Genomic DNA, 13,738 nt, shown 5'->3' with positions numbered 1-13,738 from the left:
TTATAGGTTGCAATTTCGAACTCTGTAATGACTGTCAATCTGAGGCAAGAAGAAAAGAAAATCAAAAAGGTGTTTTCTCTGACATTGTGTAAATTGTGTACATTTTGATATATTAAAAGCAATGGTGCTATGTTTTTTTTAAAAAGATTATTTCTTTGGGCCTTTCAACCTTTATATACAGTTACAGTGTAGAGAGACGGGACAGGTAAGCGGGGGGTTCTTTCGAACTCGGGCCACTGCGGTAAGGAGTCAGCCTCTATGGTACACATTTAACCAGGTGAGCCACCGGTGCTCCAGACAATGGTGCCACATATTTTGTGACACATTCATATGAGATTGCACTATTCTTCCTGCAATGATTTGCCTCGGGACACTGTCTGGTATGGTTCAGTTAGTTTGTGAGTGGGTGATAAGTTGCCCTTGAATGAAGTCATCAGTGGTGAATGAACGACATAGTCTAAACTCTCCATCACACAGATGAAGGAATGAGACAAAGAGGAACGGCACAATTACCCGCCTGAGGGGTAATAAATGCCTCTCCCTTGGAAGCAATTCCTTCTCTGTGCAACACACTGAACTACTTGCCCATTATCTTTTACCCACAGGGTGACATACAGGGTCACTTACTGTAAAGCTGTTCTACAAATAGAGGAGGCTACATGTAAGTAAATGCTGTACAGTTTTCTTTGGTTGAACCAGCCATTAAAACTGACAGTAAAGCAAAGACATCCAATCCATCCATCCAATTTTGGTATCAGATACAAGTGAGAGGGCATAGATTTTCATAACACACATAATGTTTCATACATTTAATATAGTGTAAGTTATCAAAATCTACTGAAAGGTCTTGTATTTTTATGTTATCTGCTTTTTTGTCCTACTATTTGTCGGGTGCTTCACTTATGCATGTGTTGCTCCCATTGAGATTACTGGTACCAGTTAGCAGGGCACTACTGTAAATCTTATACAATAATGACTCATAGTGATGTGGGTGGAATTACCATTTACAAATGTGTACTTGAACTATCAGCGTAGGGGTAAAAATTCATCACTATTCTTTACAAGCACCTTGCAGATGATCAGCTAGTTATTAGGCATCTGCAAATGTTTTATGACATTTCGAAAGGTTACTGAAACCACATAAGGCAGTGCCATAAGTGGACTTGCCATTTGAGCATTTGTCAATATAATATTACATTTGTTTTGCATGGATTGATTCAGTAAATCACCTATCAAACTAAAGTGACAACAAACATGTTTCCGCACGAGTCGAGCTAGATGTCTGACCTGTCCTTCCCTGTGTGCGACGGCTGCCCCGGCCACCAGGATGGCGGCGGCTGGCTGGGGCGGGGGCTAGTAGGGGCGGTTGGCATCCTTTGGCCTCTTCAGCTGCACCTTGAGCCTTTTCATGCCGATCTGGAAGCCGTTCATTGACTGGATGGCAGCTTGGGCACTACCTGGGTTGTCGAAGCTCACAAACCCTGGGGGAAAGGCCAAAAAAGGGAGAGAAAGAGGAATAAGGTTAGACGAGGGGGCGAGGACAGTTTGGGTTTACAAAAGAATGGATAATGAGGATGAGATTCAATAATATCAAGAAGTCTTCGACATGTTTGTAAAATTACAAAACTTTACAATAAGAATGAGATCCTTTCATCTGTACATAAAACTAAAAACAATTAACATCAAATGTTTTTCCATGAAAAATGCTCTACTAGTTGTAAGTTGTAAATTTTGTTAGTATAACAAATATTACACACATATTTGTCTGTATAGCAACAATATGACAACAACAGTTGGATCACAATAAGAACAGAGCGCAGCATGCAGCCAAAATCACAACATGAACTCGGCAATGGGATTTAAAAGCAAAACATCAACATGGTTGTGCTGTTTTTGAGTTTCGGTTTTTAACTTCCACTTGGAAATAAAAAAAGCATCAAATCACAAATTAAAACCTACATCTCAAAATTGCAACATGAATAATACAACATAAATGTTACGTCGTATTAATGAGCAAAAGCTACTTTGTAAATGGGTTGCACCTGACGGACTCTCGATTAAACATTCTCCACAAGCCATTTATAATTTGCCACATAATTAAATGTTTGGCTAAATTGTGCTGTCAGTGGCATAAAGTGAGACAGCAGTTCTTTACCCCAGTATTCTCAGCATGCATGGCTTTTGCTTACAGTAAGTTAGAGACAAGGGTAGAGACTAAGAGTCAGAATTTGTATCACATGTCATAAGGAGCACGGTGGCAACATAACTGTGCAAATACGACATTAAAACAGATTCATTTCTCTTCATCATGATCAGTGCTGAAACAGTTATATATATATATATATATATATATATATATATATATAACTATTTATCCAAAAAAAAATTAGGCAGAGCTTCACAAGAAAACAACTTTAATGATTAATAGAGAAATCCAGACACACTTGTTCTCCATTCTTCCTTTTTAGTAACAACCAGCTTTTGCACAACTGTAGAGAAATTCTCCACTGTTCTGTTTTCATTTTTTTTAAAGGAGGGGTGTTGAGGGGTTAGGAAGGGGGTGTGGACTGCAGTAAAGAAGGTGATTAGTAAAAAAGAATAATCAGAATAAATAACCAATAATCTTTTGGTTTTGTTCATTTTTACCCACCAAAGCATTTACTTTGGTTTGTCGCCCGATCCACAAACACTTTGGAGGAGATGACATTACCGAAAGGCAGGAACATCTGCATCAGCTCTCCATCCCCAAACTCCTGAGGGAGGTGGTAGATGAACAGGTTGCAACCTTCTGGTCCTGCGCACGGAAACACAGAGAGAGAGAGAGAGAGAGAGAGAGAGAGAGAGAGAGAGAGAGAAGGGAAGAGCAAAAAGACATAAAGGGCAAAGGTCAGAGAAAGCCAGACAAGGAGAAAGGGAAGCATAAAAGGTTGATCGCGGCAGGAGTCATGCACCATGGACCAATCCGGATTCAGCAACATTTAAACATTTGAGCAACCCTCACTGGAGCTGAAACAATGAATTGTTTAATTAATCGACTAATTGGGTTGTTGTATATGCACGAACATACAACAACTCTGCCAGACTCACAAATGTATCTGCACACATTAGCTAAGTTTTTCGGAGCTAAACTCTTTTTTCTAGTTAATATTAAAGAAGAAGATCAAGATTTGAAACCAACTGTTCAGGGATTTTTAAAGAACTTTGTGCATCGACTTCTATGTCTGTGTTGTGATTATCTTGCTTGAAATATATTTTTCCTTATATTAACCCAAGTCAAATCACGTTTGGTGTCAGTGTTGCAAAAAACAGAAGAGGGGCAGAGCACCTTATGTCAGCAGACGGTTGTTAGTGGACAGTAATTTTGGGTGCTCAGGTTGTTTGACACTTTCAGCTTTAATGGAAAATCCAGGTGTAGTATTCACAGCTTTCAGGTATCTCTAATTGAATGACTAAATGCTTAAGTGGTACCGTAGCTCCCTGGGATGCCACAGCTGTTAAATGATTTGCATTATTTTGTTTGTTTTCCACAAGAGGGCAGTAAGGTCCCAAGCATGGGTGTCCCAAGCCTGGAGGTCATTGAGTTCATAAGTAGGTTTACAGCTCAGTTTGAAACACTCAGTAGTAAAGAAGTAGTAGTAAGGTTAGTTACCCTACAGCCAGGTAGGATATCTACTATATCCTACCTAGAATAACCTTTAAATATTGTTTTTTTTCTTTGATTTATTGGTAAGAGTTTTATGCAATTTTGTCTTGTCTAATGAGTCCAGACTGATATAATATTTTTGGTGATACTATATTGCATATTTTGCATCTGACAGATCTTACTAGCAAGATGTGAAATCATGCCTGGAAACACAGTGAGGACTGTGAATTGCCTGGGTATTTTTAAATATGCCTGTTTATTCCATGACTGAATAAAAGATGAATCAAGAAGAAGTAAATATGAGTCACTGTTTGCAGCATATATGAATATTCAGGGGTGTATGGTTCTGCTGTGTGTGTGTTACCTTCTCGCTGCTGCTGTGGAATGATGGGTGGAGGGTGCGGGAAGGCTTGGCTGATCTGGCCGTATGCAGCGGGGTAGGCTGCTGAGACACACACACACACACACACACACACACACACACACACACACACGCACACAAAGAGCGCGGATCAGGTTAACAGTCACGACTACACACACGCACTCGGATACATACAAACAAGTTGATATATGCAGGGGCACAGCAGGCAATCGATCAGATAACAGACAATAGAGTCTACATGTTACACACACACACACACACACACACACACACACATACACACTGAACACAGCAGAGAGAATGAACTGATGTAGTGAGACTGAAACACTTAATGTTACATGATCAAAATTCAAATTCAAACAAAGGCAAATCTTTATCTTCCTCCTTTCATTTCTCCCTGTCATCCCTACGTTCTCTATCTCACGCACACACACACACATATACACACACACACACACACACACACACACTTCCTCACATTAACACACACACAAAGATCAATGCTGCTGTGAGAGTGATAGACAGACCTGCATACTGCTGGACTCCAGTGTAAGCCTGCTGGAGAGGATCAGCTGCAGTGGGACTTTGAGCTGCTCCAAAAGACACACAGAGAAGAAGAAGAAGAAGAAGGAGGATGTGGTGATGGATGGAGGTGTGTGTGTGTGTGTGTGTGTGAGTAGGGGGAGAGAGATGAGGCATACAGAGACGGAGGGAGAATGTAGATGGGGGAGAGGGCACAGAGGAAGGTGAGAGTAATATATAACAAGGGTGAGAGGGAGGAGGGATGGAAGGAGAGGCGATGGAGAGAAGAACAGACAGGAGAAGAAAAGCAGAAAGGTTAGAGAGCCAAACAGTGCGGTGTCAACTCGCTTAGCTTTCAGTGTGTGACGAACTGAATTCTGAATCTCTTTCTTTTGGTGGTTTCGTAATTAATTTTCCTCCCAAACCATTTCAAAGAGCAACCCCCCCCCCAAGAAATGCCAGAAAAGCAGAAAAGTAAAACTTTTGATGACCACAGTTTTAAAAAAATGACAAGAATGCGTGGCTCCACTGTCACCATAGTAAAGGGAAAAAAAGTTTCATAAACATGTATATATTATATATATTATCCTGTTATCCTGTTAAGAAGAAATACATTTATTTTTCTGACAATCTACTGCAGTTAAACATGTAAAACAGGACAAGGACGATACACACTCACAACACTGGGTGCACCTGGTGCTATCACTTCACATGTAGGGCATAAAGTTAGTTATTTAAAAATGAAAGGTGAAAATTTCTCCCTGCAGTCTGAACACACTGGTAACTACCACAGATGCTGCGCCACACTTTATAACTGCCCATCTGTACACACAGTACATGCACATTAAGTACACCACTGAGAAAAAACACACACACACGCACACAGCAATAACCCAACTGTCACCAAAAACCAAAGAAATACTCAACAAACCGTGGACTAACAGCACTGAAGAACGGTTCAGATAGCCAAGAAAGGGGAAGGATGGGCTCAAATAAAGGGTCTGTAAAATCTTAAAGCTTGCGAAGTCATGTTCATAAGTAATTTTAAAGGCCGAGATTCCATATCATCCTCTGTAAACCTGTGAAAAAGTTTTCCATGAGATACTGAGAGTTTGTGAATGTGTAGACAAGGATGTAGATTTGGTTTCGGAAGTGGAAGGGACACAATGAGATTAAATAAATAAATAAATAATTAAATAGTGCTTTCCATGATGGTAGTATAACTAAAAATAAATGCTAATGCACTAACCCTACTTAAAATCATTTTTAGTTTCCATAAAGCTAGTACTTTATGTTAGATAATGTGGTATTTGCATATTGAAAAGAGCACTGCGCTTTACTGTCTGTTCTTTGACTGATTTTCTAGCGGCTGCTTAGGAGCATATCAACCGTAGATAAATATATTACCAGAAAAATGAAGTTGTCAATGTCTTATTCAGCCCTGAGTAGCGTCTGCAGGTTTTCCAGGTAGGTTTTATATAGCCCTGACAACCCTCAGCAATAAGATAGGGCAGTCTGCATACAGTGGAAAAAAGTCAGCAAAGCTCTCGTTGCTGCTAGTGCACAGTAATAACTGAAGGCAACTCAGATGAATGTATCAACATTTTTATCAGCCCGCATCCAGATTTTGACAGCTAGACAGTGAGGGATCAACGTTCAGAGGTGCTTTTAGTTTTAAAAATCATCCCTAAAGTATAAAAGTGAAGGGAGCATCTCTGCTCCCCAGTGGAAATTACACCGTGGTGTGTAGAAAAGCTGTGTAGTTGTAGAAACAAATTGTATATTGTACAAATAAAATTTGCGGACAAATTATATCAATGGTCAGGTCACACAAAGATTCTAGGAAAAATAAATAGCCTCCGTCAACATCGGTCTACCGATTCAAAGCGGAAAACTGTTTGTGAGAATCTGCACTCACAGGACTTTCGGATGTCAAATCAGGGCCAAAATTTGTACTTGTAACTTAAATATCACACTAGGGCAGGAGCAAGTTGGAATGTGTGGAGTTTGGCACAATTTTCTGCTTTGAATCTAAACTCGTGTTTTTGATACAACTACAAATCTTTTCTAAACATTAACAAATTTGACTTTCTCGTGCAAGTTTACACAGATGGAACCACAGGCTTTGAAATTATTTCTTAACATTATTTCACAAGCTCACAAATCTCTTTGACCGTTATTTGAGCCCATAGATAAGTGGGATGAGAGGCTGAGGGGACGAGGGATGGGGAGGATAGGGGAGGAGGGATAGAGCGCTACCTTCAGAGAGAGAGGAGAGGAAGCAGCCACCCTGAACCCCAAAACAACTTCGCGGAGCCACGCCCAAGCCGTTTTTCTCCGAGTCCTCCCTAAAAACCACCTCCTGCAACACTGGGGAGACAAGAGTGTAAAAAAAAAAAAAAAAAAAGAGATTTTTCTTCCACCTCCTCACAAACAGAACCGATGAGGTGCTAGCCACGGCTCATGACACAAGCACATACTTAGGCTCCAGCCGCCCATAAGCACCTTTGCCAAACACTCATCTCTCGACATGCTCACTGACTGCGGACTACGTTCGTCTGGCCTCGGCCTCCTGAACATGCTTCAAGGCTATTCACGCCTGTAAGCCAGCAGCATGCACACTTTCCAGTTAGGATGAATGTGTATCTATAGGGATTCAAGCTTCATTTTCATGAAATCATGGTTTTACATAAAAAACAGTATATTTATAATGTATAAAGCATTATGTTTTATATATATATATATATATATATATATATATATATATATATACATATATGTATATACACATATATATGTACATTTCCTTAGTTCTGAGAATTCTTTTATGTTTTCATACGTGCCCCCGAATTTCTGAGACTTACCAGGGTAATGGTGTATCCCATTGGTGAAGACAGCCTCTGCAGGGGGCTGCCCATTTGCCTGGGGGGGCGGCATGCCAGTAAAACCATTTACACTAATGGGGGAGGGAATGCTGGTCACTGTGGGGGCGCTGATGCCCGGAGGAGTGCTGCCACCTGCAGCCATGGGGCAGACGGGCAAAGACGGAGAGAAACAGTAAGCATTCCTCTGTATTTTTTCTAAGACATGATGGAGAAGTTTTACTTTGCCTGGCAACCTAGTAACAGTTGGCAATGTCAGAGGGGCCGGTCCAGTGGGTCGGTGAAGACACTAAATGTCAGGGCTGATTTCTTGTCCCAGTATGACCCTTACTGTGACACATGATGCGAATCTTAGGCATACTGTATGAGAATAGTGAATACTGTGTTGATGATATTAGATGGGTATTAGTTAGGTATTTGTCTTAGGTGATTGGACATTATGCAACAATGCGCTGCCCCTTCAACACGTCTAGAAACGTTTACAGTATGGTTTCTTTGTTAAAATACGCCCATTCAAATCCACTGCTCTTTGCTACTGTATTTTTTCACTGCAATGCTACAGTGAGGCCTTAAAGGAAAATACTTTTTTATAATTCTATACATATTACACTCTTGCTCAGTAAAAAAAAAAAGAAGCTTTTCTATTGGGACTATTGTCTGATGCAGATGTACACTATATTGTGGCGGTACAGTTTGTTGCCATTTGTAAATTTGACGGAGAAACTGAACAATATGCACAGATACACTGAATAAAAAGCTCTGTCACTTGTAGTAAATAGAAGTGTCATCTTTTATTTAAAATTCAAACGACTGTTTGAATGTGGGAAAAATTAAATATATTGATTTCGATCTGCTCAAATTCAGAATTCTCAGCGTTTAAGCGCAGTTAGTCCTGCCTTTGCTCCACTGGGTTGATTCAAAAAATGCACTCTTATCCACTGCATTCCCTGTTGTAAGCTACGCTATTCTTGTTCTCTTTGCAAACACAAAGTGGAGAACACTAGCGAGCTGTGCTGAACAGATAATCATGACACCATTTGAGAGGAAATGTGAGCAAGCAGTTTCATTGGATTCAACACCAAAGATGGAAAAATCATGGATAAAAACATGGCTGTTTGCTGACTTTGTAAATGCCTTACAATAACATTAGCTTGGCACTCAGTGAGGCAGCAGAGGCACAGTGACTGAATGGAATAATGTCAGTTCTACAGTGTAGTTTAGGATTAGGCTAAGTGTGTTGTGTTCCATTTAATTTGAACAAATTTCTCCTTACTTTGACTTTGCTCAAACTTGATTTTTTTTTTCTTTAAAAAGTGGCATCCCTTAGTATTTAACTAAGTAGGTTAGTAGGTTGAATGTCATAATTCTTTAAAATTGCTACCTTTATACATCCATGCTCTCTTATTGTGGGTCTGTTGTGATAAAGTGGCAGGTGACTGCAGTGCCACTGGCAGCCAACTTAGAGTGTCAGCTTTAGAAAGATCACATTTTTGTAGGACACCAAAATGAATGTAAACTAATGGCTGCATTGGAGGTAGGAAAATGCATTGTACAAATGTATGTTACACTTCAGAAAGTAGTGGCTAATCTGCTGTATGCGTGCAGTGGCATTGATGCATAGAGATACATAAAAAAACAAGTATGGTCCTTTAACCTTTTGCCTTTCACCAGTGTTACCTGACGTGGGGGTCAGCGGTGCTCCTGGGAGGCCATTGATGGTTGCCATGTGCTGCATCTGGGCAGCAGCAAAGGCTGCCATTGGACTGAGGTAGCCTCCCTGGCCTACAGATGCCATCAATGCCGCCTGCTGCTGCACCTGCACAGTGGGAGAGAGGGGATTGTTAGGAGGGTTGTTACAATGAAAGGAAAGAGGACAGAGATTTAGAGGTTGCTGAGTTAAGAGAGAAGGGGAAAAAAGGAAGAAATGGGGGATTAAGGAGAATGTGAGGTACAGCACAGATGCAGGAAACAGAGAATATTAGACAGAAGCCAGGTATGGAATCCTAAAAATTGTGTTATTTTTTTCTAAAACAAATATTAATAACGACATTTTACATCATATCCTAAGGAGATACAGGATTCTAAATTGGAGGGAGTTCATCTTTTTTGCTACTCCAGATACATAGGTGAGCTAGGCTTGAGCATTCCATTTAATCTCTGTGGTTCATTAAATGAATAACTGTAGATAAAAAAAGATGCTTTGCGGGGCTACTGGCCTGAGCGTAGGCTCCGTAGGCTCCAAACTGCAGGGCCATAGGGTTGAAGATGCCCATCTGACCAGCCATCTGCTGCATGCGGCGGATGGTGCGCTCCTTATCCGTGTCGGCGAACTTTACCACCAGACTGGATGAGGCACCCTGTGCACCCACACACATGCATATGTACACACACACACACACACACACACACACACACACACACACACACACACACACACACACACACACACACACACACACCGGGCGGTACATGTTAGAGTGTACATAAGCTTGTATCTGCACTTGCACACACATGCACAAATAATCTTCTAAATACCCTGCCAAAGCAATGGCCTTAGAGCTGTAGTTAGTGGCCATTGCTCCGAAATAGTTAAGATGGATCAAATGCAAAGGACAAATTTCCTTGCTGGGATTAATAAAGTATAATTTAAGTTCACTTTAAGAAGGTAATTAAGTGCTATGTGACTCACCTCTATGTGACTCATCTCTCTCACATAAATCTACATGTTCACACACACAGTTATGGTGTACTCACAGGCATTGTCTGGCTGCCGTGTAGTGCACTGATGGCTGCCTGAGCTTCAGCATGAGAGGAGTATTTTACAAATGCACAGCCTAAGAAGAGAGAGAGAGAGGGAGAGGAGAAAATGAGTAAGGGTAAAAAAAGAGACGGTGAGAACAAAAGAGAAAAGTTTGCTAAAAGGAAAAAGTAAGTAACATTTTTTTCTGTTTCTTTCACCCAGAATAAATTTCCTACAGCATTACAGCAACATTTAGTATACAAAGCCCTCTTTGCTGAGCAGGGTTGCATCAGTGTTGATCGACATTCAATAAGCGGGCTAAACATGCTTCTCTGACACCATTAACAAATTTGGGATCCTCCGATGGGGCTTAAAATGCCACAGCATTCCGGTGTCTCTTACTATTGACAAGCCCTGTTGATGAATTTGAATGATCAAGTTCCCAGTAATTATTGAGCTAAAGCCCACTTAGCCGAGTAAGCTGGCTGATGAGGCCTTGTTAATGGAGCTTCACGGAGGAATCAGAATGATCAAGACCACTGTAATCATCAGGCTTAGTTATCATCGGGCCTCATTGATTGGCTGCTAAGCCCACTGATGAACTTCATGCAGTGAACTTGTGTAGCACTCTGACAACACTTTGAAAGGACATTTTTCTAGCATGACATGAAGCCGGATGGTTAATAAGGAGGTTGACTTAGGTTTTCTTCTCTTTATCAGAGCTTTGTAGGTTGATTCATAAGGTTAATGGGGTTCATCTGTAAAGAGCTGGTGGTTTATATCTCTCATCCCTGTGGGTAACGCTTTCTGATGGCATTTACTGTTGAAATTCACAGAATCTACAGTTTTCTTATGCAACCACTCCTCTGATGATTGTGAAATAGCCTGCTTTGACATTACTCAGCATGAAATGTTTAAGGAGAACTTTGCAAAGTCACCATCTTTGAAAGGCCAAATAATTTCTGTGCAGTAGCCTGTAAAAAAAAGTCTGCTGGCTCAAAGTCATAAACAGCTATAAACTCACCTTTGCTATTTCCATCGGGACCTCTGAGGATAGTGCATTCCTCGATGCTGCCGAAAGACTCGAAAAGGCGCCGCACATCATCTTCTGACTGTTGCTTGTTGAGCATGCCCACAAAGAGCTTTCTGTCTTCTAAAGGGAAAAGGAATAGGTCATGATCAGAGGAACAGAGATGCCTTATGATATTCTAGGCAAAGGCACGCTGTGTTCGCTGAAACAACAGAGTTTTGCTCGGCCTCAGTTACATGCAAAAACCATCGGGGAGAAGTTTTGCGATACTCTTGTCACCTGTAAGTGTTTTCCTGAAAAAAAATCTGGCTCTCTAGCTGCTAAATGCCCCACTATTTTCCCCAGCTAGGCGATAACTTTCTCCATCTACTGTTTGTTGCTGGGCAGGTAGAGTGCAATAGGTATATCCAAACTTTTTCAGTGAAAACAGCTGCCCAAAGTGGCTGGAAAAGGGTTTGATGAGACTGCACCAAAACAGTAAAGCTGCAGACCACAAAACCAAAACAAACATCTGAAAGACACTACAATACTCTATAGAGCTCAGGTGAACTGCGGAGTTGGGTGATAATTCTCTGTGGGTTTGCAAGTGCAAGTGAACCCTGATCCAAAAAAGAAAAAAGAAAAAAGATTAGTGCAGCTTTAAGGCATATTCTCCCCAAAGGTTTCATGGTCATAGGTCTCATAGGTCATAGGTCTGAAAAACAGAAATCAACAATAAAAAAACGATAAAGTAACAATTAAATGTTCATAACAAATCACTGACGGATACTGGTATTTGTAATATATACAGCCCAAACATGTAGAATTTGAAATTTGTGAACTTAAGCATCAAATATTAATGGGAATAATGTAGCAGTGCTCACTCATGCAACAACATCAGTGGTACAGTACAATTTTAGTACATTTTTTTTGTGTTCCTTGTGTAGTAAAGATATATTTGCTGGTATGTATTTTATTTAAAATAAGACTTAGTTACTGAGCAGTTTTTGCATATGAGGTGCGTAATTTATTTAAAAAAATGTATCCACCTGTTTTTCTATGTTTTCATTACAATTTTGAAAGGGAGGATTAGTTTTTGATTAAGGCAACCAAAACGATCTTTTGTGTCGTCCCTGTCCTTAGGGAGCAGCTGGCACTATGCCCTCAGCAGGAGTTCTTGTCACAGATGCTCATGATACAGCATGGCAAAGCCTAATGGCAATGACACAGTGTTCACTTACATCATATTCAGTAGCCGCCTAGTAAATGTATCTGCATAATCCCTTTGTGACAAAAAATATTTGTCACTAGCTAAAATTTCATTTACAATCAAATTGAGCTACCAACCTGTTTTGGCCTCTAGTTGTAGAGTAGCTCTGTATTTCAGATGAGAAACTCTACTTTTACAGTGAGCGAATGTTGTGGTTATTCAATTATTCCAGGACTTCATCTGTATCATCCCGCTCCGCACCATTTCAGCTGCCTGCCTGTAATAATGCCGTGCCAAAAACAAAACTGTACACGGGACCCAGAACATGAAACGAGGCTAATGTTTCTGCTCATTTATTTAAGGCAGCCAACCACACCTGTAATTTCACAATTTTCACTGTTTTTGTACACAATAATAGCCTTTGCATTTTTCCCTTTTTTGTGGGCAATGGTCGGTTCTGGGGTTGGGTAGTATGATCTTCATAAGTGAAAAACCCTCCTGATGGATTTCACCATGTCATACTATTACAACTATAATACAGTATATCCACACGTCCACCCGAGGAATATAATACTCTTTCTGTCGAATTTCATAAATGATGTATACTACAAGGGAATCTCTCATGGTCTAAAGTCTTTTCTTGCATTTTTGTTTTATCATATTTTATGTTCACATAGATGTGAATACATTATGTGCAGAGAGATAGTATCCTTTATGTAACATCCTGGTAACTCTTTCATGAATTGACACGACATGTTAGAAACTAACAACAACATGTGTGACAATCCATGGGCCTGACTTGTCACACTAATCGGACAATTTTTTTCACCACATCAGTCATTGAAATCTACTACCTAGAGGTAAGGAATGGCCTCTATCCACAGGTATTAGACAAGACAGATGTGTTAGCGTGCCTGTCCTCAGGTTGAGACATAATTCAAATTTAATTGAACTCTACGTAAAGTTCCACTGTCTTTCCAGAGGGCTTTGTTTAAATGGAGCAACACATTTGCTGTTGTGATTATTATTAAATGTGCATCACAGAGAGGATGGCGGTGCCTGTTGCACATTAATGAGACGGTAAGTTTAACTGTGAAACAAATAAATTAGGTAAAAATAAATATATTAAAACAGAAACAACAAGTAATATGCATAATTCAGAAGGAATTCCAGCAGACAACTAACAACAACATGGCCACTGGAAAGCACAGATAAACCACTTTCAAAATAAAATGCCCACTTTCTCTCATTAGGTAAAACCTGTATTATGAACATACTGTATGTTCATTGTTCATATTTTTAAGTCACACAGAAGCAGTTTGATATATTTGTTAACTATTTCTCATTTAT

At 40.2% G+C, this 13,738-nt stretch overlaps 1 protein-coding gene and 1 long non-coding RNA gene across 32 annotated transcripts in view; one reads left to right on the top strand and one right to left on the bottom strand.

The window, feature by feature from the left end:
* Positions 1-5,695, top strand: part of LOC120807367 — a 245,226-nt gene extending 239,531 nt beyond the window's left edge. Inside the window, exon 3 of the long non-coding RNA XR_005709810.1 lies at positions 5,679-5,695. This is a non-coding gene — a long non-coding RNA (uncharacterized LOC120807367). The remainder of the gene's footprint in view (positions 1-5,678) is intronic.
* celf4 (CUGBP, Elav-like family member 4) overlaps positions 1,304-13,738 on the bottom strand; it is an 80,663-nt gene continuing 68,228 nt past the window's right edge. Inside the window, exons 4-13 of one of the 31 annotated variants that reach the window (XM_040159270.1) lie at positions 11,194-11,322; positions 10,184-10,263; positions 9,642-9,786; positions 9,540-9,541; positions 9,107-9,245; positions 7,412-7,564; positions 4,553-4,615; positions 4,008-4,088; positions 2,651-2,794; positions 1,304-1,481 (exon numbers count right to left, since the gene is read on the bottom strand). In XM_040159270.1, the coding sequence (XP_040015204.1) occupies positions 1,354-1,481; positions 2,651-2,794; positions 4,008-4,088; positions 4,553-4,615; positions 7,412-7,564; positions 9,107-9,245; positions 9,540-9,541; positions 9,642-9,786; positions 10,184-10,263; positions 11,194-11,322 (1,064 nt within the window). In that variant the 3' untranslated portion in view covers positions 1,304-1,353. Of the gene's footprint in view, positions 1,482-2,650; positions 2,795-4,007; positions 4,092-4,549; positions 4,616-6,806; positions 6,918-7,411; positions 7,565-9,106; positions 9,246-9,539; positions 9,542-9,633; positions 9,787-10,183; positions 10,264-11,193; positions 11,323-13,738 lie in introns of all 31 variants that reach the window. The other 30 variants (XM_040159264.1, XM_040159267.1, XM_040159273.1 and 27 more) reach the window with 30 other exon arrangements.

The sequence above is a fragment of the Xiphias gladius genome, chromosome 21, assembly GCF_016859285.1.
Source record: "Xiphias gladius isolate SHS-SW01 ecotype Sanya breed wild chromosome 21, ASM1685928v1, whole genome shotgun sequence".
Lineage (NCBI taxonomy): Eukaryota > Metazoa > Chordata > Actinopteri > Istiophoriformes > Xiphiidae > Xiphias > Xiphias gladius.
The sequence above is the reverse complement of the archived record's forward strand: the minus strand, read 5'-3'. Positions and strand labels throughout refer to the sequence as shown.